Source organism: Ornithorhynchus anatinus, chromosome 13, assembly GCF_004115215.2.
Source record: "Ornithorhynchus anatinus isolate Pmale09 chromosome 13, mOrnAna1.pri.v4, whole genome shotgun sequence".
NCBI lineage: Eukaryota > Metazoa > Chordata > Mammalia > Monotremata > Ornithorhynchidae > Ornithorhynchus > Ornithorhynchus anatinus.
Window position 1 is genome coordinate 33,587,883 of NC_041740.1, and position 25,283 is coordinate 33,613,165.

The window sequence follows — 25,283 nt, forward strand, 5'->3', positions numbered from 1 at the left end:
CAATTCACATTATGGTAAATTAGCCATGAAAGTGATACAACCTGATGATATCGATTTTCATAAAGCCATTTCATTGAAACTGTTTACTAAGGCTGGTTAAATCTCCTTGTCTGAAAATTAAGAATTCTGTTAAGAATGATCCTTCTGGGCACAGTCATCCTTTAAAGCAGAAAGATGACCACTTGAGAAATTAGCGTACATTTTTGCTTTAATTTGGAATAGAAAAACTGGATGCTTAAGCCCTTAGCATATAAAAATCCCTTTTCTTCTGACAAAATATTAATCATAAGTTCTACATCTACATTCTGAGACTGACAGTCCTTGAGAAGAATCAAAAGTAAATTAGATTTGGTTTTCATTACGAACCAGAAACCTGATTTCTGAGAGAAATTACCATTAAATTCAAAACGTACTTAGAAGCATTTGCCAGAGAGTTTTCAACAGAGCAGATCAGGGATCAGGTTTGAGAAACCAGGGTAAACTCCACTGCCTTGACAACCGGAGCAGCACCAGTCTCAGGTGACCTCAGTTTTACTTCCTTCTTCCACTCATTTTCTTTTGGTCTTAGAGAAGTAGAATTTTAATTGTATTTCATGCCATAGAGCTATGGTCTGGCGGAGACAAAACATGAAATTTCCGATTTAAAGTGAAATCCAACCCTGGCAGGAATAGCAAGGACATTATTAAACATGCTGGGTGGGCAACAAAGCAGTTGAAGGTTTATTATCCAAGGTTTTCATCTTTCATTTTATGTTCTCGAAATAGGAGATTCTATAAACCATTCACAGGTATTTGTAATTGAATAGAAATATAACAGAAAAGTTTATCTAGTGTTCTTTTATAAAATATTTTTTCCCCGTGCTAAAATGTCCTTGTACATAGTTCCTTTTTTATTTATTTCCTAGGATTTTTTGTCCAAGGTTTCCCGAAGCTCTTGAGATTTCAAGAGCACCATGACAAAATACTGAAGAAATTTCTGTCTAAACTCAAGCAACATTTGGTAAGTAAATAGGGGCTAAATAGTAGAGCTACTTGTGTAAAGAAAAACTTTTTACCCCTTTTTTTTTTTTTTCAAATTCCACCACCGGGGAGAAAGAGAGGGATTATGTGGGAGAACATGCTTCATCTGGCTCTTCAGGGTAGCTTTTGGGTTGGTCAGAGAGGCTGCAGTAGTCGCAGCAGTTTGTAAGGCTGGAATCCAACCCACGTTGTTCACTGCGTGGGAAGGGTCGGGGAGGGGTGTCTCCCCCCCCGCTCCCTCAACTGTGAACCACTGGAGGGAAGGGAATGTGTCTACCAACTCTCCAACACATAATACAGTGCTCTTTGCACAGTAAGTGCTCAATAAATGCCATTCATTCCTCGATTGGCTTAATCAGGATCCCTAGGCTTCAACCTGGCTTGGGAATCAGATGGTCATGGATTCTAATCCCAGATCTGCCACTTGTTTGCTGCGTGACCTTGGGCAAGTCACTTCACTTCTCTGGGCCACCATTACCTTATGTGTAAAATGGGAGCCCCATGTGGGACAGGGATGTGTCTCACCCAATTTGCTTGTAACCACCCCAGTGCTTAGTACAGTATTTGCCATATAGTAAGAGTTTAATACTGCAATAAATACTGCAATTATTATTTATTATTATTCAGCCCCATGAGCCCTCACATTAATCCAGGTGGGGCTGTAGAGTTATAGCCACAGGAGTCGTAGCAATACATTAAGGACTGGTGCCCTATTACCTTACTGAAAATGTTCCTGATACAGTAGATGTAGATCACTGTAACTTCACCAGGGAAAACAATAAAAAAGATTCCTCTTTCACTGAAGTCTTCATTGTGGACTTAATCATATTCTAAAGGAAACATTCAGTAACAGGCAGGTTATATTACTGCAAATTCCCAAGATTAAGAGAGCTACGTTGGAATTAAAAGATCTGCAAAAAATAATTTGAAGTTATTCTTGAGCATTGAACATCCGATGGAAGATTAACTTTTCCCTGGACCGCTCTTCGAGAAATACCCTTGAGAATGAAATGTTCACAATTTTACCCAAGTGAAAGTATAGGCCAGAAACTAATGAGCTGCCCAAGCTTCAACTCCACTAAAAACCCACTCAAGCAGTCATTCCATTTCTTCTAAAATCATATATGAAAATATTGTTAACTGGGGAAGAAGGAAATAAAAAATATCTATGTTATTATTCCAAGTTAGCCTAAATTCCTGTTGAAAAACATGGGAAAGAAATCCATTAGATGTCTCTAAGATTTACTGCAACTCTTTGGCCTAGGTATTGTCACCCCTCTTGAGTTCGTCACTTTGATTTTTAACACTTGTGAAATAACTGTGACTGAGAGCGTTAACTTAATAGAGAATCTTGAGTCACTGAAGATCTTGGGCTTCTGCTTTTCTAGGGCATTTCTTCACATCATTTTAACCTTTCAGATTTTTTTAAAACAATTTAGAATTTTTTACTAATCCAAATACCAGAGATTTTATATTAGTTAAGGTACCCAGTAGTTGGCCTCTCAGCTCTTTGTAACTTTTGAGTACTGTTATCACTCGGTTGAAATTACTATATGATTTTTTTAAGCCAGTCTACTCTGTAAGTACCGTGAAAAATGGGATCATTGGTCATCCTGATCTAGACTTCCAAAGGGTAGTTGTAACTCAGTGTGGATTCCCTAGGGCCACCTCAAACACTATGTAGATTCTGGAACAGTCTTTCATCTCGATAGAGTTCAGGGTTGCCTGGTAGAGAAGCCTGATTAAATTCTGATTCAGAATTTTATACCTTCCCAAGTAACAGCAGAAGCCCTAAATTGTACCAGAAACGGGACAAGGAAGCAGCGTCACGTAAACAGTTGGGTTTCAGCAGAATTCACTGACTAGTATGGTTTACTGCCACTTTTTGACTCCCAAATGGTATAATGCTACATTTGATTCCCAAATACTTTTTTACAGGATTCTCAAGAAGTCTTCACCAACTTTTACACAATGAAATGGTTTTTTCAGTGTTTCCTTGATCGTGTGAGTATTTTCTTTTTTTTTATTTTGGTGACACAGTAACGTAGAATTCCATGACTAAATAAATTGGGGACACATTGTTGACTTTTTTTTTTCCTGGCTGATTTTTTTCCCTTATAGACGCCTTTTACCCTAAACCTCAGGATCTGGGATATCTACATCCTCGAAGGAGAGCGAGTACTCCCGGCTATGTCTTATACAATTTTGAAGCTACATAGAAGTAAGAAAACACTGAACTGAAAATACCCAAATAGGATCTCTCTCATCCACTGCAAATATTTATTTTTTTGTATTTGGAAAGTTCTAAAACCTTTCTGAAATCAAAGAAAAATGTCTTTTACCTATTAACCTTTGACTTTCTTTGGCATTCTTATTAGGTCATTAGAGGAAAGAATTGATGTTTAATGCCAATTCACTAGTCTTTCTTCTGACATCATCTCTGCATCAGACAAAAACTCCTCACCATTGGCTTTAAAACACTTAATCACCTTGCCCCCTCCTACCTCTTTCCTCTAATGCAAACCTTCTCACTGTACCTTGATCTCATCTATCTCGCCACCAACCTTTCACTTACATCCTACCTCTGGCCTGGAATATCCTCCCTCCTCATATCAAACAGATGATTGCTTTCCACTTCCAAACCTTATTGAAGGCACATCTCTTCCAAGAAGCCTTCCCTGACTAAGCCCTCCTCTCCTCTTCTGCCACTCCCTTCTGCACCTCTCTTACTTGCTCCTTCATTCATCCTCCCTCCCATCCCCACAGCATATATATATATATACATATATATATATATATATGTAATTTATTTATTTATATTAATGTCTGTCTCCCCCACTAGAATGTGAGCTTGTTGTGGGCAGGAATGTATCTGTTTGTTGTGCTCTCCCAAGCACTTAGTACAGTGCTTTGTACACAGTAAGCACTCAATAAATATGTTTGAATGAATGAATGATCCAGCCCTCTCTTGTCACCCCTGTTCTGTGAGAAGTCTCGCACAGACCTCCTCTTACTTGAAGTCTATTGATTAAAGCCCGTTGTCATCCTACTGGAGTTAACACCTCCTACTTTCTGACCTTGCCCAGCTCAGGCCATCCCTGTGCTTTTAGGAAGTAAAATCAACCTGGCGGTTGCCACACTCTAATAGGTAACTGAGCTGATGTTAGCCTTCAGTGGCTCAGAGAAGACAGTGCCCGAAACTCCTCTGGACATTCGACATACAGTTTTGTAAAGGGACTGTGCAATAGGATTACATGTGACGAGGACGCAGTGTGTGAGGTTTTCAGTACTTGATATAAAGTTAGGGGTTCTCATCCATAGTTGTTCTTAATCCATCATGAAGTCAGCTGTTAATGCTGTATTCTCTATTTTCCTACTCCCAATTCTAATGCTGTATTCTCTGTTTGCCTACTCCCAATTTGGCTCACTTGCTTTTGGAAGTTGGAATGGAATTTGAATTTTCTAGCTTAGTGTCTCAGAAGGCAGTGTTAATTGGGCATGCATAGACCCAGAAAATTCAGGTGCTTATTTTAGCAATGAGAAAGCACTTCACAATTTTCAGTCCATGGCGAAAGGAGCAGCATGGGCTAGGGGAAAAAGCACAGGCTTGGGAGTCGGAAGGCCTGGATTCTACTCCTGGCTTTGCCACTTGCCTGTTGTGTTGACCTAGGATGAGTCACTTAACTTCTCTGAGCCTCACTTTTCCCATTTGTAAAATCAGCTGTTCTCGCCCAACCTTAGACTGTGAGCCCTGTGTGGGACAGGGACTGTTATCTGACCTGCTTAGAACAGTGCTTGCTACAAGTGCTTAACAAATTACATGATTATGATAATGATGATTATTATTAAAGAAGCTACCTTTTCTGTAATTGCTCTAGTCTTAGAGAGCTAAATACCACATTGTTAGGTTTCGTTTGTCGGTATTTGATTTGTGGTCAGATGTTTCACTGAAGCATTTAAATATGCCCTTGCTTTTATTTACCCTCAAAATACATAATTTAATGCAATGTTTGGATTTGAGACACAGTCTAGGAACACTGTCAGCTATTTTTCCTTGTTATCTTCTCAGAACAGCTGATGAAATTGTCAATGGAAGAGCTGGTAGAATTTCTCCAAGAAACACTAGCCAAGGATTTTTTCTATGAAGACGACTTCGTAATAGAGCAGCTTCAGAATTCGATGGTGGAACTGAAACGAGCGAAGTTAGATCTCCCGGTACCTGGTAAGAAGTGTTAGATCTTCTGAACTCTGTAAATTGTTTAATTTGACAGGATTGTGTCTCGTTGCATAAGATGGAAATAAAACTAACTGGACAGTCAGTTCCTTGGCCTTCCTAGTAATGCACTGTCAAGCCTAAAAGAGGAGTATTGTTTAGGATGTCGGGGCCTGGATTGGTAGCTGGAGCTACAAAGTGTGGTTCCCTGTAAGCTGGGTTGTCTCTGGGGAGGTGATCTCTTTCATTTCCCTTCTTAGTCTCAACCTTGTTTTCTCCCAGAACTCTTAATTTCAGTGCTTGGTGCACTGTAAAAAAAAGTACTTAATAAATACCACCAACCGTCATCGTCATCACGATCACACATCAGAAAAGGAGTGGAGTCAGGCCTATGCTCTATCCATCAGGCAGTGCTGCTTCTCAGTAATTCATTTAAATTTTCAAGCATCTATTCCACACTTTCCTAATCGCCTTAATGTGAGAGAGATAGTCCCCCTCTCTATTTAAGTTTCTGTCTCACCCACTAGATTTTATTGCCCCACCAGCTTTGTTTTGTTCTCCCACTAGTATTTGTTGCTGAGCGCTTAGTACAGTGCCCTGCACGCAGTAAGTACTCAATAAAAACGACTGAATGAATACGATTGAATGAATTTTAAGCTCTAGTAGAGCAAGGGCTTTGTCTTCTAACTATATTGTAGTCTCCCAAGTATGTAGTACAGGGTTCTGCATAGAGTAGATGGTCAATAAATGCTATTGACTGATTGATTGATTCGAGGGATTCTTGCAGAGTTAAAAGTTGCTCAATATTTTTGAAAGAGGATGAATTTCTTTTACTACATATGGACAATTAAATTGAGGGCTTTAGCTTTCATTTTGTTGACTGTTTTGGGGACATTAAAAAAAGTTGTGATCTTATCTTTACAGATTTAAGAGATTTGCCTAGTCATTCCATTGAGTGAAAGTCTGACTCATTGTTTATAGAATGTTTAAGAAAATTTTTTTTGGCTAAAATGCATGAGCTGATTTTTCTAAACACCGAATTTAGACAGTAATCTTCCAGCTTTCATAGAATTCTGTAGAAATTTTTTTCCTCAGATGTTTAATTTTCCAGAATATTCTCTACTTTTTCATCTGACATCTGTATTTTCAATAAACCTATTGCAATAGGCACATCATAATTAATGCAACTAGTACAAAGAATTCCTCTGCCTCACCCCTCCCCCTTCCTGTTCATTCAATTGTATTTATTAAACACTTAACTGTGTGCAGAGCACTGTACTAAGTGTTTTTACTAAGCTGTTCTTTAACAACTGTTCTTAACAGTTTCATTAATCAAGAGTGTGCACCATCCAGGAGATTTTTATGGCTCACCGAGTGGTGGGAAATTAAATGAAGCCTTTATAAGAACAGGTGGTGCACCCTATCCAATCTGGCTCACATTGTAGGACAGACATTCCCTAGCTCTGAACAACAGTCCGACCAAAACATGGAGTGAAGCACGTTTTATAACACAACTCAGTGAACTAGAGTACTTTCTACTCTACTTTTGAACTCTCCAAGTGCTTAGTACAGTGCTGTGCATACAGTAAGTGCTCTGTAAGTACGATTGAATGAACTAGAAAAAGCATGAAGGCTTTGACCAAATATGTGACTTTCCTTTGTACTAAAAAATGACACTACTGATTGCACAAGAGTAAGATTGAGAAGTCTGACAAATCAATCGGTGGTATTTCTCAAGTGCTTCCTATATGCAGAGCACCGTATTAGGCACTTGGGAGAGTATAGTATAACAGAATTCGTAGACACATTCCCTGCCCATATCAAAGTCCCTTATTCCTGTATGCACCCAAGTACTCTTTTGCTTATTGGCGGTTGCTGGCACATGCAACACCAGATGCTATTTTCAGTTGTTTGTCCCTAGCTCACAGTGCGACCAAGCCATTTGCTCAAGGAGAACCACCTTATTCCTGATTGCTATATACCAGGCTGGTCTCTTTCCCACTGTTTCCGCTCAGCACTTCATATTAATACCACATTGTTTAACGTCTTGTACGTAATGATGCCTTTAAATCTTTTCTGCTTGTGGTCACTTCACTTGAGTACTCACAGGAACTGACTGGAATTGTGTTGTTATCCATTCTCTCCGTGTGTCCTGCCCAGTCGAGTTGCATAACATCCAACTTTGCCTCAGTGCTAGGTGACTGGCCAAATTCGAAACCTGTTGCTGTTCTAGCCTACCATTTAATGCTGTGTGATATTTAGGGCATGCTAATTAAACTGTTGAAGACACACGACATAGTATCTGTGATAAGCCCAGGTCTCACAGTCACCACCCTAGACCATCATTTTGTTTAGGGTTTATTGTCACTTTGGTGCCATATTGACTGCCAGCCTTCCATATGGCTTGCTGAACCTCTTTAATAGATTCCTTATTTTTTTTCTGGCAAAGCAAGGCTCACTGGCAGTTTCTCTCAGTTGGCTATAAAATTTTCCGTGCCAATCCGAGGAAGTTGCCTTTTAGCTCGCGTTAAGAGTTCTGAGCTGTGAGTAGACTGATTTTTATCAACCGTGAAGGATTGAACAATGAGCATCTCTTTGCTGTGTAATAAAAGTTGAAAACCACCATTTAATTTTCTTTAGCAGCACCTTGAATCGCTGCTTTATTCCACAAAAATGGGAGGAGCCATTGACTTGAGGGTTTGTGGCCCAGCTATAAGAAAGCGGGAATGAGGTGGGTAGTTCCTCACTATTGTTGGCTCTAGCAGACATATTAGGGGTAGGTACGGTCAGGTTGGGGCAGCATTTTATGTTCCTGGGTGTTTCCTTCCTGCATCGTTTCCTTTATTTTTGACATTTTATGTATTTGTCATATCCTCCTGTTATCACATCCTAGTGGAAGAAGATCTGGGGTCAATGCTTATAATGTCAATAATAATAATGGTATTTGTTAAGCACTTACTATGTGCCAAGTACTGTTCTAAGTGCTGCGGGGGTTATAAGGTAATCAGTTTGTCCCACATGGGGCTCACAGTCTTAATCCCCATTTTACAGATGAGGTAACTGAAGCACAGAGAAGTTAAGTGACTTGCCCAAAGTCACACAGCTGACAAGTGGCAGAGCTGGGATTAGAATCCATGACCTCTGACTCCCAAGTCTATGCTCTTTCCACAGAGCCACGCTGCTTTGCTTATGCCAGCTGTCTCTGAATTCTAGTTGTTCTTCAGCAGTGAGGGGCTCCGAGTCAACCATCCAATTTTCTATTGTTAAGCTTTGATTTGCAGTTTTCATTTGATACCTAAATTTGCCTGTGCCTCAGCTTTTTATAGTATTCTACCTTTGCTGTTACTTATATCCTTTGTTACTGTTGCCTTCGCTGAAGCATCTTTCAAATTTAGAGCCCTAAGTAAACTGAAAGATATAAAACAGTCCAACAGCCTGAGAGTCCTATCTAGCATGAGTAGGGAAGGCATTTTATTTTGACCTCTATAAATTTCTAGTTATTATATAAAAATGACAAACAATTTCTATAGTTAAATGGCACTTATTTTTTTTCTCTGCATCTAACCCTAATTACATAATTTTTGAGTTTTCATTCCATCATATCTGGCAAATAAACTCTTGTAGCTGTTTTCCCCATTTCTAGCTAAATAGAAAATGTAGAGCTGTGCATCTGAAGAAAATTTTTAACTTAGTTACTCTATGACCATTTATAATGATGGTCACAGTCTTAATCCCCATTTTACAGATGAGGTAATTGAAGCACAGAGAAGTTAAGTGACTTGCCCAAAGTCACCCAGCTGACAGCTTTTCTTCAGAGCTTTGCATCTGAAGAAAATTTTTAACTTAGTTACTCTATGACCATTTATAATATATGACCTTTGTTTGTAACCCTTAGTTGTGTGTGTAGGTGTGTGTATCTGCAATCAAAGCCCTGTGTTGCACCTCACATCTTCTTTTCTCCATATTTTGAACAGAAAATACGCAGACAAGACCTGAAATTCATGATAAAATTCCTTTGTTATAACCTATAGAATTCATGCAGTGTTGAGTGTGGTTATTCTTTTATAATAACCATGGTATTTTTAAAATTTCCCTTTTCTTCATCCAATTTTCAAGGTGAACCTTCATGAGGAAAAAAAATCCTCTAAACCTTACCACTTATATAAAAACACACACATACACCCCCCCCACCCTCCCACCCCACCACAGCCCACCCCACCACAGCCCACCCAGCCAGCCAAATCCCAATACTTTCAAATTGCCCTCAACCCCACAGAGCTAATACAAAAAAAAAAAAAGCAAAATGGGTTTCTTCTCTGTTCCTCACCTCGTTTTAAAGCACAACAGAATTCTCCAGTTGTATATTCTAATGAATAGTTGTTAATTGAACAGAAATAACACAATTCAACTGTCAAGTACTAAGTCTTGTTGAGGTCACAGTTCTGACTGGGTTTTCAAATCTCATTTTAATTTATAAACTGAAATATTAGATGCCAAAGTTGTTTATAGGAAATAAGCTTAAAACACCTGAGAAGATTCTATTCTTTCTGGGCAATTTTTCTGACAATGACCCCCTCCCCTTTAGCCATTTAAAACTGTTATAGAACAGTCACAGTACCTATATTCTGGTGCATGAATTAAGAACTCGATTGTTATTCACAAGAGAGAGCACTTAGTGCACTTTACTATAATTATAGACCTATTGTTCATTGCAAGAAGCTGTTCGAGCCTCCTGAAGCAATTAATCTCCCACTTTGTAGTTGAGATTGACTTCCACTGGGGGGTGACAGAGACTTCAGTTAGATCAAGAATCAGAAAAATAAAACTCCTTTTGTCAAAAAAACCCGTCTTTTTAACAGTTTTTAGGAGAGGTAAGATTATATTTGTTGTCAATTGTATCTTTTCCCTTTTAAAATGGAGATGTGAATATATTTCCTGTTTTTTCCTGGGGAAGAAAATGTGCCACTTTTCGTTTTGGTTTTTGCCTGCTCTCAAGTACTTCAGTTTAATTTGTGGATTCTGTGACATAGAAACACGCATCAACATTATTACCGTTTTCACAGGAGAGTCCTAGAAGAGGCTGTTCCTTCCATTTAGGTGTAAGCTGTCTTTAGAAACATCCCCATTTTAGTCCATAGATCAATTCATTTTTTGCTCTGGTTCTTTGATTTCTAAAAGACAAAAAAAGTCTCCAATTCAGATGTGACATCGACTGTAGCAAGCTGGGGAAAGGCGAGGAGACGGGGGAGGAATCCTAGCTTCTAGCCGCCTCAAAAGCAAACCCCAAATTTCACTCTTTGTACAATGAAATGTCAGCACTCGGTGCTGGCTTCCCAGCCAGCGGATTCTGACAGCAATCATGCCTGGGCACTTCAATTGTCCTTAACTGATTCAATAATGCACCAAGCATGGTTGATGGGAGAGCAAGGAGAGGTCACGATGTGAGAAGTGCTGTTCTTGGTGGAAGTTCAAGAAGGACATGCTGCCCCCGAGAGAGTGGTGCAAGAGTTATTTTGGGCTGCTTTGAGGGGAAATTATGGGAAGCATTTATTTGCATACATTTGCACGAAAGACTCGTTTTTCTAGCTAGTCCTTTTTTCCTTTTCAAATTTTCATTTTTGTAAAGTGGTGGTAAACCTTTCATCTTTCATTTTTTTAAAATCACATTTTTCAGTACTGAACACTGATATTCCTCATCTTTCCTCAAGTCCCTAAGCACCTCCTGCTGTCTTATCTGTAACTGGTTCATAATACTTCTGAATGGTCTTTGTTATTTGCATGATTTCATTGTGGGCTTGAGTAATGCTTATTAATGTGCATAGTGCCAGGTTTGCAGATTGCTCTTCTCTTTCATTTTGTGGCCTGGAGAAATATTTTTTTCTTATTTAAGGGCTTGCCAGAACCAAATGGCAAATCAGAATTTTAAGGCCTAGTCAGGGAGATTTGAGCATGTTTCTTTGATTTCTATTTGTGGCTACCTTGCTGGACCTGGCGCTTCCCTACATCATCTTTTGGCCTTTTTGGGGATAGTTCTATTTTGAATTTATTGCAGGAAGTGGTGGGGAACCTTTTGTCATGACTAAATTGACCGATATACAAGGAGTGCTGTTAAAATGGAACAGATTCTGGGTTAAATCCAATTAAGTCTATATTTTAAGAGAAACTTTTTCAGACTGATCTAAAATCAGCTTTGTACTTTTGTTTTAATGTTTTCTTTCTCCATTCCCATTCTGATGAAAACTTATGTCCTAAGGATGCATCTGCCAGGTTTACCAAAGATTTTTGTTTTCTAAAGGAAATAGTAAAAGAAAATAAATTCTGATTACTGTAGTTGGCTTCATTTCATTTCTGGCCAATGTTGAAAATGCAGTTGGTCCATAAAAGCGAATCATCTTCAGTCATAAAATGGAAAGACCCAAGGCTGTGAGCCTTTACAACTGTAAGAAATGGCACCTGAATAATGTGTCTTTAGAAAAGAGGACTAGTTTCGAGAACTAGGCTGCCTAACCGACAGCTAAACGTTGAGGTTGATAGCTTTCCTTTTGTTTCAAGTAAATATAGTCTTCACAAAAGGTAGAGGACTTTTACTCTTTACAAAAGGTAGAGGACAACAGTAATCAAGCAATCACTGTATTTATTGAGCGCTCACTTTCTGCAGAGCACCATACTGATCTCTTGGGAGAGCACAATGCAACAGAGGTGGTGAACAAGCCCACTGTCCACAATAAGCTTACAGTCTAGAGGGGAAAAAAAAGCAGAAAACGAACGAGGTACAGCACAGGGCAGGGATGTGTAGAGTTAAAACTCTCTTAGAGACTGTAGCTCCCTGTGGGCAGGGATCGCATGTCCCAACTCCGTATGTACTTTCCCAGAGAGTACAGTGCTCTGCCTACGGTAGTTACACAATCAATTCCAGTGATTGATTGGAAGTTTCCCATAATCCACTGATATGCCTCCATAGTGAATCTCTGGGCTACCCTCAGCCTTGATACTGGCTAAGATCCGTCAATCAGTAGTATTTATTGAATGCTTACTGTGTGTGGGGTATTGTATTAAATGCTCCAGAGAGAAAAGTACAACAGAGTTAGTAGAAACATTCCCTGCCCACAAGGAACTTAAGGTCTTGAGTGGGAGATAAACATCAAAATAAATAAATTATGGGTATGTACTTGAGTGTTGTGGGGCTGAGGGTGGAGTGAATAGCAAATGCTTAAAGGGTACACAGATTGAAGTGCATGGGCTATGCAGAAAGGAGGGCAAGTAAGAGATCTGTGCCCATTTGGCATTCACCCCACCCTCAGCTCTACAGCCCTTATGTACATATCTATGAACTATTTACTTTAATGCCCATCACCCCCCTCTAGACTCACTGCAGGCAGGGAACATGTCAGTCAACTCAGTTGTGTTGTACCCTCCCAAGTGCCTAGTACAGTAGTCTGCACACAGCCAGCACTCAGTAAATGCCACTGACTGATTCACTGATGATCTCCAAAGGCTGCCAAATGGCCTTTGTGATGTCAAGGAGGCAAAATGGCAAAGAGGACTAATGTGGGACTAGCCCATCTTGCCCCTGACTTGGTCCTTCCCCTAGGCCCCTCTTAATTACTCCCAGTGTGCTTGAGTTCTTCTCTCATCCACCATTTCCCAGCAATCTACCCTTAAGGGTGTTTGGAAAACTGGTTAGTAGAGTGCCCCTTGGAGTGCAGTATAAGATCGGAATCACTCAGGCAAATTAGTTTGTGCCCACGCAACAGCTAAATCAGAGGGCCTAAAAAAAAAACATTTAATAAGCTCTGTTTTCCTTTCTGTTAGAGGGCCTAAAAAAGCATTTAATAAGTTCTGTTTTCCTTTCTATTATTTTTCAAGTCTTCATAGAAGTTTTGTGCTTGATAGGCCCCTGTCAATTCAATCCAGAAGTATTCTTGGATTCTTGTCACTTGATGATTATGGTTTCAAGGAGAAATGTACGTGCTTGGTTGGGACAGCATTGATAGCATTGAGCAGGGTTGATGAGAATTTAAGCACTGAATGACCTTTGTTCTATTTAGGGATTTTTATTTTTCTCATTTGCCATTCTTGCAGTCCCTTGCCTTTCCCTGTGTTTGAGTTTTGGAAGAGTGGATAGCTCACCATAGAGAATAACATGAAAGCAGCAGCTCATTTCACATATTACAAAATCAAAGAATGCTTCAAGCTAAAACTAGGGCCGCCAAGAATCTAGAGTGTATTTATCTTGATGAGAAGCAGGTGAACTCTTTGAAACATTTTGGCTATCACTTGGATAATACCTAATTTTATATCTCCTTTTTTAACAGTTTCACAATTGTATTTCATGAGTATTTGCTGAGAAAGGTCCGTCTCATATATTTTATAAGGTGCGACTAATTCAGGGTAATGCACAGCTCAGTTGGTCGTCGTCACGGAGCCTAACAGCAATACCAGTGGTTCAGAAAAATGTGTACGAAGGCCGTGTGAGAAAATAGTCAAAGTAAAGTTGAATGAAAAGTAACCTAATGTTTTCACCTGAGGCTAATAGAACCCCTTGTATAAGAAACTCTTAGAAATTTAAGGCTTTTTAAATGCTTCATGGTATGCCCAGATTATTGATTTATTACAAATATTTGTTGATTTCAAAATTCTTTGCATTTATATGACTACAGAGAGAATTATAATTTATTATTGTGGGCATTTGAAGAGGCAAACATTCATCTCTAAATGGATATGCAAGTATTGGTGTTGGACATTTTTTCTTATTTATTTTAATGATTGGAAGACTTGCATTTCAAGCCAAGATACTACTTTCAGATGAAGTCTGTTATTTTTCTCAAGATGACATTTATTGGGTACTGCATATTATAACAAATTATCATTGTTAAAATTACATTTACTGAAGGGTCAATTTATTGTGGTGTTCCATAATTTCACGTGGATTACTTGACAGCATAAATTGTTCAAGAATAGTTTATAAAATTACAACTCAATCATTCCATGCAATTTATGAGTTTGGATTTTTAACAGTGTAAGCTCCTGGAAAAAAGGGACAGGGAATTTTTTCTCTCGTTCAGCACAGCACAGTTTCACGTGTGCTTTTCGATGATGCTGCCAATAGTTGATACATATAGGGATTCACAAAGAAACTCAAGAATATTCAGACATCACCCTTTATTTGATTGCTCTTGGCAAGATGACATAAAAGGTGCATTTCTAATTAAGAACTTGGAAAGGCAATAAACTAGATTGATGACTTCACATAAGCCTTGTGTAGTGCAAGTTGGGTATTTTCTTTTTCCCCTTATTCTGCATCACTTTAAAAAAGAGTTAATGTTTATGAAGTGCAGTCAGTTATCTTTTTAACACATTCCTCAAAACTTCATGTCATGGAAAAGCTACTTTTTAAGCACTTACCTGGTATCCAACAGTGTGTGCGCACTCCCTACTAGTTTTTCGGCGCCTCCGTCGCACTTTCTCTAGTCTCCACACTCTCTCTTGCCGGAAGACCATCCCCTAATTCTGCCCAAAACACATAGTCAAAACACCCTTCATGGCAGAACTTAGTGTAATAACAGTAATTGGGGTATTTATTAAGTGCTTACTATGTGCTCAGCACCGCACTAAGCGCTGGGGTAAATACAAAATAATCAGGTCCCACATGGGGCTCACAGTTTAAGTAGGAAGAAGACCAGGTATTGAATCTCCATTTTGAGGGTGAGGGAACTGAAGCCCAGAGAAGTTAAGCGACTGTATTATCGAAAACATTTTTCATCTAATTCCTGATCAAGAATTTTTTGTATCAGTGACCACATTGTATAGTCATTTCTGCTATGATGTGGTAATCTCTTCCTAAAGAATCTCCTATGGAGAAAATTGCATTATAAGAGTTGATTCGGTGGGAATGGGTGATTTTGATTTAAGGGGTAAATCGATGCAGTTACCATCCTGACCAGTATTTTTCTGTACATTCCTTTAATGTTATATCCACTGCTAGCAGAATGCTCTACCTGCTTGTTACTTACTGTCGTTTTACTGAAGTAAATTCTGTACAGTTGCAAAATACAAAGTATAATACATTAAGGCTGAGGCAGAGGCTAGGAAACATAGCCGCATCACCTTTGAAGTGACACCACATAATAAGCTTACTAACAGCGGTAATAATAATTGTGTAATTTGTTAAGCACTTACTATGTGCCAAGCACTTTCCTAAGCTCTGGGGTAGATACAAGATAAGCAGGTGAGTCACAGTTGATGTTTCACATGGGACTCACCGTTTAAGGGAGAGGGACGGCATATACATGACCGTTCCTTCGTATTCCATTTCTGCCTGCCTGTGACAACTTTTGGATTTTGTTCCAACCAGATCAGATTTAGTTTCATATTGGGAAGAACATTCCCTAACATTTCCACGCGCTATAGCCAAATCTTATAGTGAAAACACATGTTTAAAAAGTACACTGCAGAAAGATCGGAAGTATCATACTGACTTTTCCTCTTATAATCTCAGTTACCTTCCCCCGGGATTCTAGCCAGAGAGATTCTAAACTGCATTTTCTGGCTTCTTGGAGCTGAGCAGGGCAAGGCAAAATAATGGCCTTCTGGCCCGACAAGTGATTTCATCTGACCCAACTTTGAATCAGCAGCCTTGCCTTGTGGATGTGCCTACCTCCCTCCAAGACAGCTGCAGATGTACTTTGCATCTCCTCAGGAACAGCATGGTGAGGTTGCTAACTGAATCTGTGGCTGGCTTGGAGCCAGGAAGAAGCTGCCAGAAGGAAAAGGTTGCACTTCCTTGCTTTAATTCACTCCTTCCTCCGGTCCACTCACTCTTCACCGTTGGCCGGCTACAGATAGTTACAACATGTGGTGAGCGGCCTGCAGGCCAAAATAATTGTTCATCCCTGAGCAAAAGGGAGTTGTCTCAAAGGCAGGAGTCATCAGAGTTCCAGGCCAACTCCTGGGGTACGAACCAGGCCACCCAGCAAATTTGCCATCAGCTCTTCAGCAATCTTCTTAAATGTAAATGGTTTGCTTCACCTTTTTTGTTGTTTTTTTGGTTTCCTTGATCCACACTTGAAGCTTTTATAGGGAGAGCCAACCTGACCTTCAAGCAGTATCATCGGTTCTCTTGCATAGGTTCTCAGTCTCTGAGTCTTGATGATAGAACCAAGGTTGGTCTGTCATTTATGACGGGAGCCTCCGTCATCATCGGTCAGTGGTGTTTATTGAGTGCCTACTCAGTGCGGCGAATGAAGACGCACGCAAGGGTTTTGTACATGAAGGATCCATTTTACAGCCAAAGAGATTGTTGCTTTGGTAGCTCCCGTAGTCTTCAGTGCCCAGGGCCGCTAACCATTTTTCAGGATTCATGCATGGCCTGTTTGCTTCTGACATTGCCCAGGATGATTCTTTGGTCAGTATCTCCTCATTCCCAAGGTCTCGGTCTTTTCCCTGGGCCAACATTAGAGGGAATCCTCACTAAAATTCACTTCCTCTAAACTACGGATACTCACTTGGCCATTTTCAAGTCTTCCCCATATCAATTTGGGCCTGTGTGTAAAATGCTGTGAAGAAAATAAATGTGGTTTTTTTGGTTTTTTTTAGGTAAAGAGGATGAATTTCCAAAGAAACCTTTGGGACTGCTTCCACCTGAACCTCAGCTTCCCATCCTTAATCAAATGAGCAATGGCCAGAGCAGTATGAGTGTGTCGAGCTCTCACGTAGTCAAGAGGAGTGACAAGAGTTCGGTTTCTCCTGAAAAAAGGCAAGGGACTTCACCACGGCTCCGAGACAGAATCGATTCCCTGGAGGTGGTTTCGGCAAAGCATCTAAGACAGGGATCTTCAGACGGACAGAGTGGACAGCTTAAGAATGAAGTCGATTTTCGTAGAAAGCCTCCCCCGGGCATGCAAGATACTTCCAAGCAATACAATAATGCTGCTGCTAACCAAAATTCGAATGCCACTTCTAACCCCAGAAGGGAATTTGTGCCCAAGTGGAATAAGCCTTCAGAAGTGTCAGTAATGGAAAGAACTGGGAAGCGAGCCGTCGAAGGCAAAGGAAGAGCAGGAAACCCCACATATCTTAGCTCACCCTCAAGCCCTGGTAACACGAGGACCCTGAATATGAGGCAAAAAATTAAGGTTTTGGATCCTGATGAAAGTAAGCGAGGGTCCAACGCATCCCAGTATGACAATGTTCCAGGGAATGAAAATGAGATTGGCACACCTAGTGCGTCCATTGAAGAGGCACTGGAAAGAGTCCACCTACCAAGCCCAAGGAATGCAATTTACTCTGGCAGCCCTAAACAGCCCCCGGAGCGAAGTGCTAGTCCATCCAAAGTAGCCAATCATTTTACTTTTAATATGCTACCACCAAATTCCCCAAGGTATCCGGCTCAATTTGATGGATTTGATCCATCAACCTCTCTAAAAAAGCCCCCCCCATTATACAGCAGTCCACCTGTTTACCACGGAAACTCTCCTAAACACATCCCCGTGATTAACACCAATTTGACACCGCCACAGAATAGTCATGGGAATCAAATCAGTCCTTCTAGAAGACCTTACAACTCTAACCTTTCGGTAGACTTTTCTCCCGAGAAATCGTACAACCGCTCCATTGCAGTGTTACCATCCAACCGAGTAGAGGTCCTACCTACTATTGACGCCAGCGGAGCGAGATCCTTCACGGGAAATTCGAGATCACCGATGGGCGGCAAATTCATAATTCCTCCAGTGGATTATATGCCAGATAACAGAAAATGGCCAGAAGTCACTTATCCATACAGACCTGAGATACATGGACAGTCGTGGAATCGTGATGCTAACCGAGCCCACTTAGGCAATTTACCGAAATATTCAGCCTTCCATCATATAACCATTCAAGACCATCACCTTCCAACCGTTTCAGTAGATAGCCCAATAAGGTATAGGACTTCACCATCTTTGGAAGATGCTGACTTACCTCAATATCAATATTCAGGCCCACCACCCACAGTACGACATTACAGAAACCGGGATGAACTGTCTATACATGAGTCAGTGTTGCTGTGACACTCCAACTATGATTACTAAACAAAAAAGAAGAGAATCTATGTAAGATCTACATTGCTATGTTTGTAATTGCCAAAGCAGTATTTTATACAATTGTGGACATTTTGTGCAATTCTTTGTTAATACTAAGAATATAAAGCAGTTTCAAACTGTGCGGAAGCTGCTGAAGCTGAGCATTTTAAATTGTAACATCATTGAACCTGTTCAAAGTGATACTTTATGTAAACATAGCAATAGGAAATAGGGTTGTGTGCACAATGCGATTTACTCGTTAGCACTGTTTTGTTTTTAATTGCCTAGATTTGTGATCATTCTCCCAGATTGGAGCATTTTTACTCCATTTGTCAGCTATATTTTGATTGATTTTACAAAGCACTGAAAAACACTGTGTCCAGATAGATTTTATATTTTTTATAATTAACTCTAGTATCTGAAACCATGAGTAGCTAGCTAGATTTCTGCACACACACACACATAGTGGGTAAGAAGAGTGAAGGAAACTGAAAGATTTCTATTTCCATATGTCAACCTATGAAATTTTATGCATACACTAACTTTTTTCAAAGACCTGATCAAGCTTACCATTTTAAAACCCACTGCCTTGTTAACCCAAGCACAAAACCGAATGGAAGGGTTGCCCTGCGCTATTATTAATGCGATTTCTCACAGGATGCTACTCTTTCCTTTGGTTGCTGCCATCTCTTTTTCAAGGTGACGAATAGACAGGCAAAGACTCGGGAAGCTAAAGCACCATTTTTCTCTGTGCTAGCTACGCTATGGTGCTTCATGGTAACTCAGAGGGGTCAATGGCAGATGTGCGGGGAACAGTGCCACCATTTCACCAAAATCAAGGTTCACTGAGCGAGTGCTTCTGGGCCTGGTGCAAAACTTCAGGACCTTACAGAGCTTAGGGCCAAGGGGTCCACAGGACCCACTCTTGTAATGGTAGGCCTGTAAATTCCAATTTAGCAAGGCGCAGGATACACTACTAATCACCTAGCATCTTCCTGACTGACACAGTAAGCTCCTGTACCTTTGACTTGGAGAACAGGTTTGATTAGATGACCAGTGGTTTATCTAGCTCTCTTACCTCTCACATTTGGGCCCTCGATTGCCCCTTTCCTGTTTGTCGGAAAAAATGGAGTTAGCCCTTTGGGGTGACATTGCTCCTCCATCCAGTCATTAGGTTATTGAAATTGAAAATCGAGTACCATCGTCAGTAGGTATCTAAGTAAATTTCCATGTAAGAGTTGTAAAATTTGGGCGTTTTCCATTTTTTAAAAAATGGTGTTCCTCTGCCTCCACTGTGAAAAATTGCTGGCTAAATAGCTCAGTCTTTAATAGTCTTAACACATGGAGATTTCTTCAGACAAGCTAATATTACACTACAAATACCAAAACGGTGAGTTCTTGCAGGACACTTAAAAGAAAATTCACCATTTTATTGTTTATGTTGTGTTTGATTGGGGAGTTCATATCTACTGATTACTTGTGCTATGTGAATCATAGAAAATGGGTAACTTCCCTTTTTCTCATGAGCATAGCTGTCGATTCTTGCTAACAGGTTAGTTCTCTAAAGTTTTAAGGTACAGAAGTAAAATATCTTTTTAAATGGAAGTAACATTTATGTAACTAGTGAATGTGACAAACCTTGTTTTCTGTATATAATGAGTCTGATGTAATTTTAATGAACTTGGTAATGATATTTTAAAATGGCAGAATGCAGTGCATTAACAGCTAAATACTACACTGGAGCTCAAACAAAATTCTTATCATTAATACAACTGAGCTCTTGATTGTGATTGCTTACAGCAGTTTAGAAGTATATGTATATAATAATGTAGTTGAGGGTAATAATCCCCAAATTGAAACCATGGTTCTGTGATTCGTAATAATTTGAGCTGTACAATTTACTTCATGATAGCAGCCCAATGCGGCTTCAGAAATGTGTATCAACAATGGTAAATACTGTAGATTTTTTATATATATAAAATATATTCACACTATTTTCTTATGTCACTATGACAGTTTTTAACTGTGTATTCTTTTAACGTGACCATTTTAACATGCTAAAAGTAATAACAAAGAATATTTTGTAATGTCTTTTATGATTCTTTCTTTGCTTCTTAATAATAATTGTAATAATGGCATTTAAGTGCTTTCTATGTGTCAAACACTGATCTAAGCACTGGGGTACATTACAAGTTAATTAGGTCAGATGCAGTCCCTGTCCCACAGGGAGCTCACTAAGTAGGAAGGAGAATAGGTATTGGATCTCCATTTTACAGTTGAGGAAACTGAGGCACAGAGAAGTTAAGTGACTTGCCCAAGGTCATATAGCAGACACGGGGTAGAGCCAAAATTAGAACCCAACGCCTCTGACTCCCAGGCTTTTGCTCTTTTCACTAGGCCACGCTGCTTCTCTTGTGACTAAACCCCACATCTTTTTTGCTTCTAAGAGAAAATCTCTAACTAAATGACTGTTTGCTAATTTCAATGTACATTGCCTTCCAGTGTACGTGTATCATTTCATTATGTGCTTTTATTTTTCCCAGGTAGAACTAATGTAACCCATAAGACCACAGCCACTTTCCTTGTTTCATTAACAGCAAGGTATTGATTTCATTCTCCCACTGTTAAATCTTTCTTTCTACCTCTTTTCCTGTTGGTGTGGAAACTTAAATAAGAAGGTGAATTGCTGTCATTTTAGTCTTCCCAGTTTCAGATGTATCTTTCCATCTTATTCGATCAAAGTAAAATCGTTCCTGCCAAGGGTCCGGAATGATATCTGCAGCAGAAAATTTGAATGTGATTTCTGCCAGGTTTTTGGTGAACTCTTCATGCTAAATGGAAAGCAGGCATCGCTATAGGATGAAAAGACCAGTCCATGAGTGGAACAAAACTTCTTTTCATGGTAATGTTTAAAACTACATTAAATCATTTGCTAACTATGATTTTTTTTAAAAAAACTTCTGTAGCCCAAAAACCCCACAGTCCAGATTTGACATTGAGGAGTTTAGAAAAGTCATCCTTCAGTTGCGTTGGCAGCCATGTATAGTCAGAAACAAATTTTTGAAATGACCAGTTGCATCTTAATATTGGATTAAAATATATCTGTAATAAGATTGAATGATCAGAGATGGCTGAGCAGTAAATCCCAGTAAAGTCTCTGCCAAAGAAATTTTCCATTTTCCACAGAGGTGCTTTTGGGGAATGGAGAGGTTCATTTGCCCCATCCCCTGAGTTTTATGTCATTGTAGACATGACTTGGAAATTTTGTAGCATAGTTATCGTTATTTCTGATCTCTTTCTTGAGCCCTTTACTGTGCCAGTTCAGAAGAGGCACTGTAGTTAAAATTATCTTCCATCACTTCTGTACAGTAATTCAGCTCCCACTGACTTAGTGGAAGATAAATAGTTCTTTGATAATAATTATAGTTTCTCCTAAGTGCCTTGTAGGTGCCAATCACTGTATTCAGCTCTGGGTTAGAAATAAAATAATAAGATTGGACACAGTGTTTGTTCTTTAAGGGACTCAACTAAGAAGTAGGGAAGCAAGTATTTTATCTGTATTTTCAAATGAGGAAACTGAACACAGAGAGGTTAAGTGACTTGCCCAAGGTCATACAGCAGGTCAGGGGCACTTCTGAAATTAGAACCCAGACTCCTGACTCACAATCCCAGGCCTTATTTAGGCCATGTTGCTTCCAGTGGTGTAAAGTAAAAATGTGGACTTTTTATACTTAGTGAAAGCACAGTTCAATCTTTGGAAATACTTTCATTTTAAGTATGTGTAGAGTCCTAGTGTTCTGTTGGTATACATTTGGTGGTGGATTACTAAGTGAAAGATTTTGTAGGAATTTGTCTGTCCAGTGGATCTGAATGGCTTTGTTACAATTGTTTCAGTAATGTGAACTCTTAATTAGCATGAGTAATTGACAAAGCTAGTGAATCTAGAAGAACAATTCCATGTTATAAAATGAATCATATTTTGAAAGTAAAGATTGACAGTCTTCCATTAATAATTGCTCATAACATACATAGTTTAGGTGAGTATAATTGCCTCCATTTTTGGATGCGCAAAACGAAGATTTAATGAATCAAGATTAGTCAATAAATCACTTTTATTGAGCTCCCTCTAGGCGCAGAGCATAGCATTTTACTAGGTGCTCTGGAGAGAAAAAAAGGAAAAAGTCAGATTCAGGAGTTTATAGTCTAATTGAGGAAATGGGACAAAGAGTAATGAAAAATGAGAAGCAGCGTGGCGCAGTGGAAAGAGCACGGGCTTTGGAGTCAGGGCTCATGAGTTCGAATCCCAGCTCTGCCACTTGTTGGCTGTGTGACTGTGGGCAAGTCACTTAACTTCTCTGTGCCTCAGTTCCCTCATCTGTAAAATGGGGATTAAGACTGTGAGCCCCACGTGGGACAACCTGATTCCCCTCTGTTTACCCCAGCGCTTAGAACAGTGCTCTGCACATAGTAAGCGCTTAACAAATACCAACATTATTATTATTATTATTAAAAAAACAAAAAGCCAGTAGTGCAACAGAATATACAGGCACACAAACACACATTCAACCAATGATTGTTTCTATAAAGAAAAAAAGAATCTTGGACTTCTTTGGTGTAAGCCTGAGTTTGGCATTAGGAATGGAGTAAGATTCTTCAATGAAGTTGGTTGTAGAGACCAGTGCTGTGGAGTTCTGAGAACAGTGCTTGACACATAGTAAGTGCTTAACAAATACCCTCATCTTAATAAGAAGAGAGGAGTTCATATAAAAGAACTTCCTACTATTAATGTAATCCTAACCTTGGTGTTTCTTCTCCTGCTGGGAATTAACTCTTTTAGCAGTCACTGTGGTTTTTCCTACCTCCTTTAGCATCTCTTTAGCATCTCCAGTCTCTTCTCTCCTTTCAAATTTTGAAATTAGGAATATCTCCAGGAAAGCTTCCTGGAATAACACTTCTAGTTACCCCAATAACCTTAACAATCTCCAGAAATTTGATTCAGGACTGGTTATAGGGATTTTTTTTTCTGAAGAACTGTGGGAAGGACATTGTAAGTGGCACTGATGGCGGTAAAGAAGGCTAAGAGGAGGAAGTTGGTAACTCACATGCAAGGGATGAGTAGCATCTTTCTTTGCTTTATGGTCTGTCAGCTCTACTCTCCAATGGGCTCCCCCTTACAGTAAGCACTCACTAAATCCCATTGGTTGGTTGATTGGGAAGGCACAAAATGAGGATAGTTAAAGGAAGGCCGTTTGGAATATGAATTTCCCAATCTCGTAGCAGGTAGTAAACTTCACCCTGGAAAGTGTTCAAGGGGGTCTTAGTATTGGAGCCATCATGGGGAAAAAAAGCACCTGGCTATTTAGGTCTGATGCTTCCCATCTGCTTTTTGTTTTGTTTTGAGATTGAGGGAAAACCCAGCACCTAGGGCAAGTTTGTAGGAGCCCCTGGGCAAAAATCGGGTTGTGGATTCTCTTTCAGGGATGGGGAGAAGGGAAGCACTTGAGAAGTTAAGGCTTCAAACTTTTAAAGCTTCACACTAAAACCCCTGTGAGAAAACTGATTGTGCCATGGGACATTAAACTGACGGGAAGTAATTAGAGAAATCAATTTACCATCCTGGGTTCAGCAAGCTCTCTGTATTGTGCTAGTAGGTTGAATTGGCCAGCTCTCAACAAGTAGTCTACTTAATTTGGCTAAGCTCAGATTGCTTGTGAGGACAGGCTTGTCCGTACCTGCCAAGCTATTGCCAAGTGCAATAGTACTAATAGCTTGTCTTGTGCCATTGAGTTGTCTCCGATCCATAGCAGTGCCATGGACACATCTCTTCCAGAACACTCCACCTCCATCTGCAATAGTTCTGGTAGTGAATCCATAGAGTTTTCATGGTAAAAATTCGGAAGTGGTTTACCATTGTCTCCTTCCACGCAGGAAACTTTAGTCTCCACCCTTGACTCTTTCCCATGCCGCTGCTGCCCAGCATTAGTATGTTTTGACCTGTAGCAAATTGCTTTCCATTTGCTAGCCACTGCCCAAGCTAGGAATGGAAATATCTCTCCTTGACTCTCTCTCCCATAGTCAAGACTGGTAGAGAAATGGAAACTCTCCAGGTGTAACCCTGAGAGGGGAACTAACAGCTGGAATCTCCGTAATTGCTGCAGCAAACATGCTGCAGCAAAATAAAAATAAAATATGGAATAATCTCTACTGTAATTGTTTGGATGATATTTTTGACTTCCTCATGGTATCAGGTTTTCATGAAATCTGATTTCCTGGGTGTATGTGGAACAATTGTTCATAAAACACAGGATTTGATTCAGTTTGACCATCCAGGAATTCATCTTAGCCAACTGTTTTGGATCTCCTGCAAAGTCATAATAATAATAGTATTGGTTAAGAACTTACAAATCCCACAATTATCCTTATTAAGATATAGAAAGGACAGTGAATCCCAACAGGTTCTGGACTACTCTGCTATAGGAAGGAAGCAGAAGACACCCCTCTAGACTGTGAGCTTGCTGTGGGAAGCTTACCTGTTCTTAAATTGTACTCTCCCAAGTGCTTACTACAGTGCTCTGCATGCAGTAAGCGCTCAATAAATATGATTGATAGGGTAAGTGATGGACATGGTGGTGACAGATGGTAGTGTTCTGAAAGTTGTTTATCACGATTGTTAAGGTTCCTGGAGTAACTAGAGGTGTGTTCCCATCCCACCCCTTCCGCCCCCAAGTTTCAATATATACTCTTGTCAAGAATGCAGCTCTCTATCCCATGTTTGACAGTCTTTCCCCACTTCACCTCCCCACTTGGAACACCCCTAAATCCAGCCCCACTTTCTGCAGTGGGCAAAGAAGAGTGGCGTTCATTATAATGGTTGGATGAGAAATTGCCAACTAGCATAAAACGGTGATAACCACCTCCTAACACACTTGCGAACCTCCCATTCACAGGCACGCTGAGGCACAGGCATGCCGAGGCACTACCCACGTGCGCTT

The 25,283-nt window shown here is 39.9% G+C and overlaps 1 protein-coding gene across 2 annotated transcripts in view; it reads left to right on the plus strand.

Moving 5' to 3' along the window:
• The window catches only part of USP6NL (USP6 N-terminal like), a 118,065-nt gene extending 97,683 nt beyond the window's left edge, over window positions 1-20,382 (plus strand). For both annotated transcript variants that reach the window (XM_029077564.2, XM_029077565.2), the window contains 5 exons: window positions 906-1,000; window positions 2,959-3,024; window positions 3,142-3,241; window positions 5,090-5,242; window positions 16,829-20,382. In XM_029077564.2, coding sequence (XP_028933397.1) covers window positions 906-1,000; window positions 2,959-3,024; window positions 3,142-3,241; window positions 5,090-5,242; window positions 16,829-18,279 — 1,865 coding nt within the window. In that variant the 3' untranslated portion in view covers window positions 18,280-20,382. The remainder of the gene's footprint in view (window positions 1-905; window positions 1,001-2,958; window positions 3,025-3,141; window positions 3,242-5,089; window positions 5,243-16,828) is intronic.
• The last annotated feature ends 4,901 nt before the right edge of the window (window positions 20,383-25,283 follow it).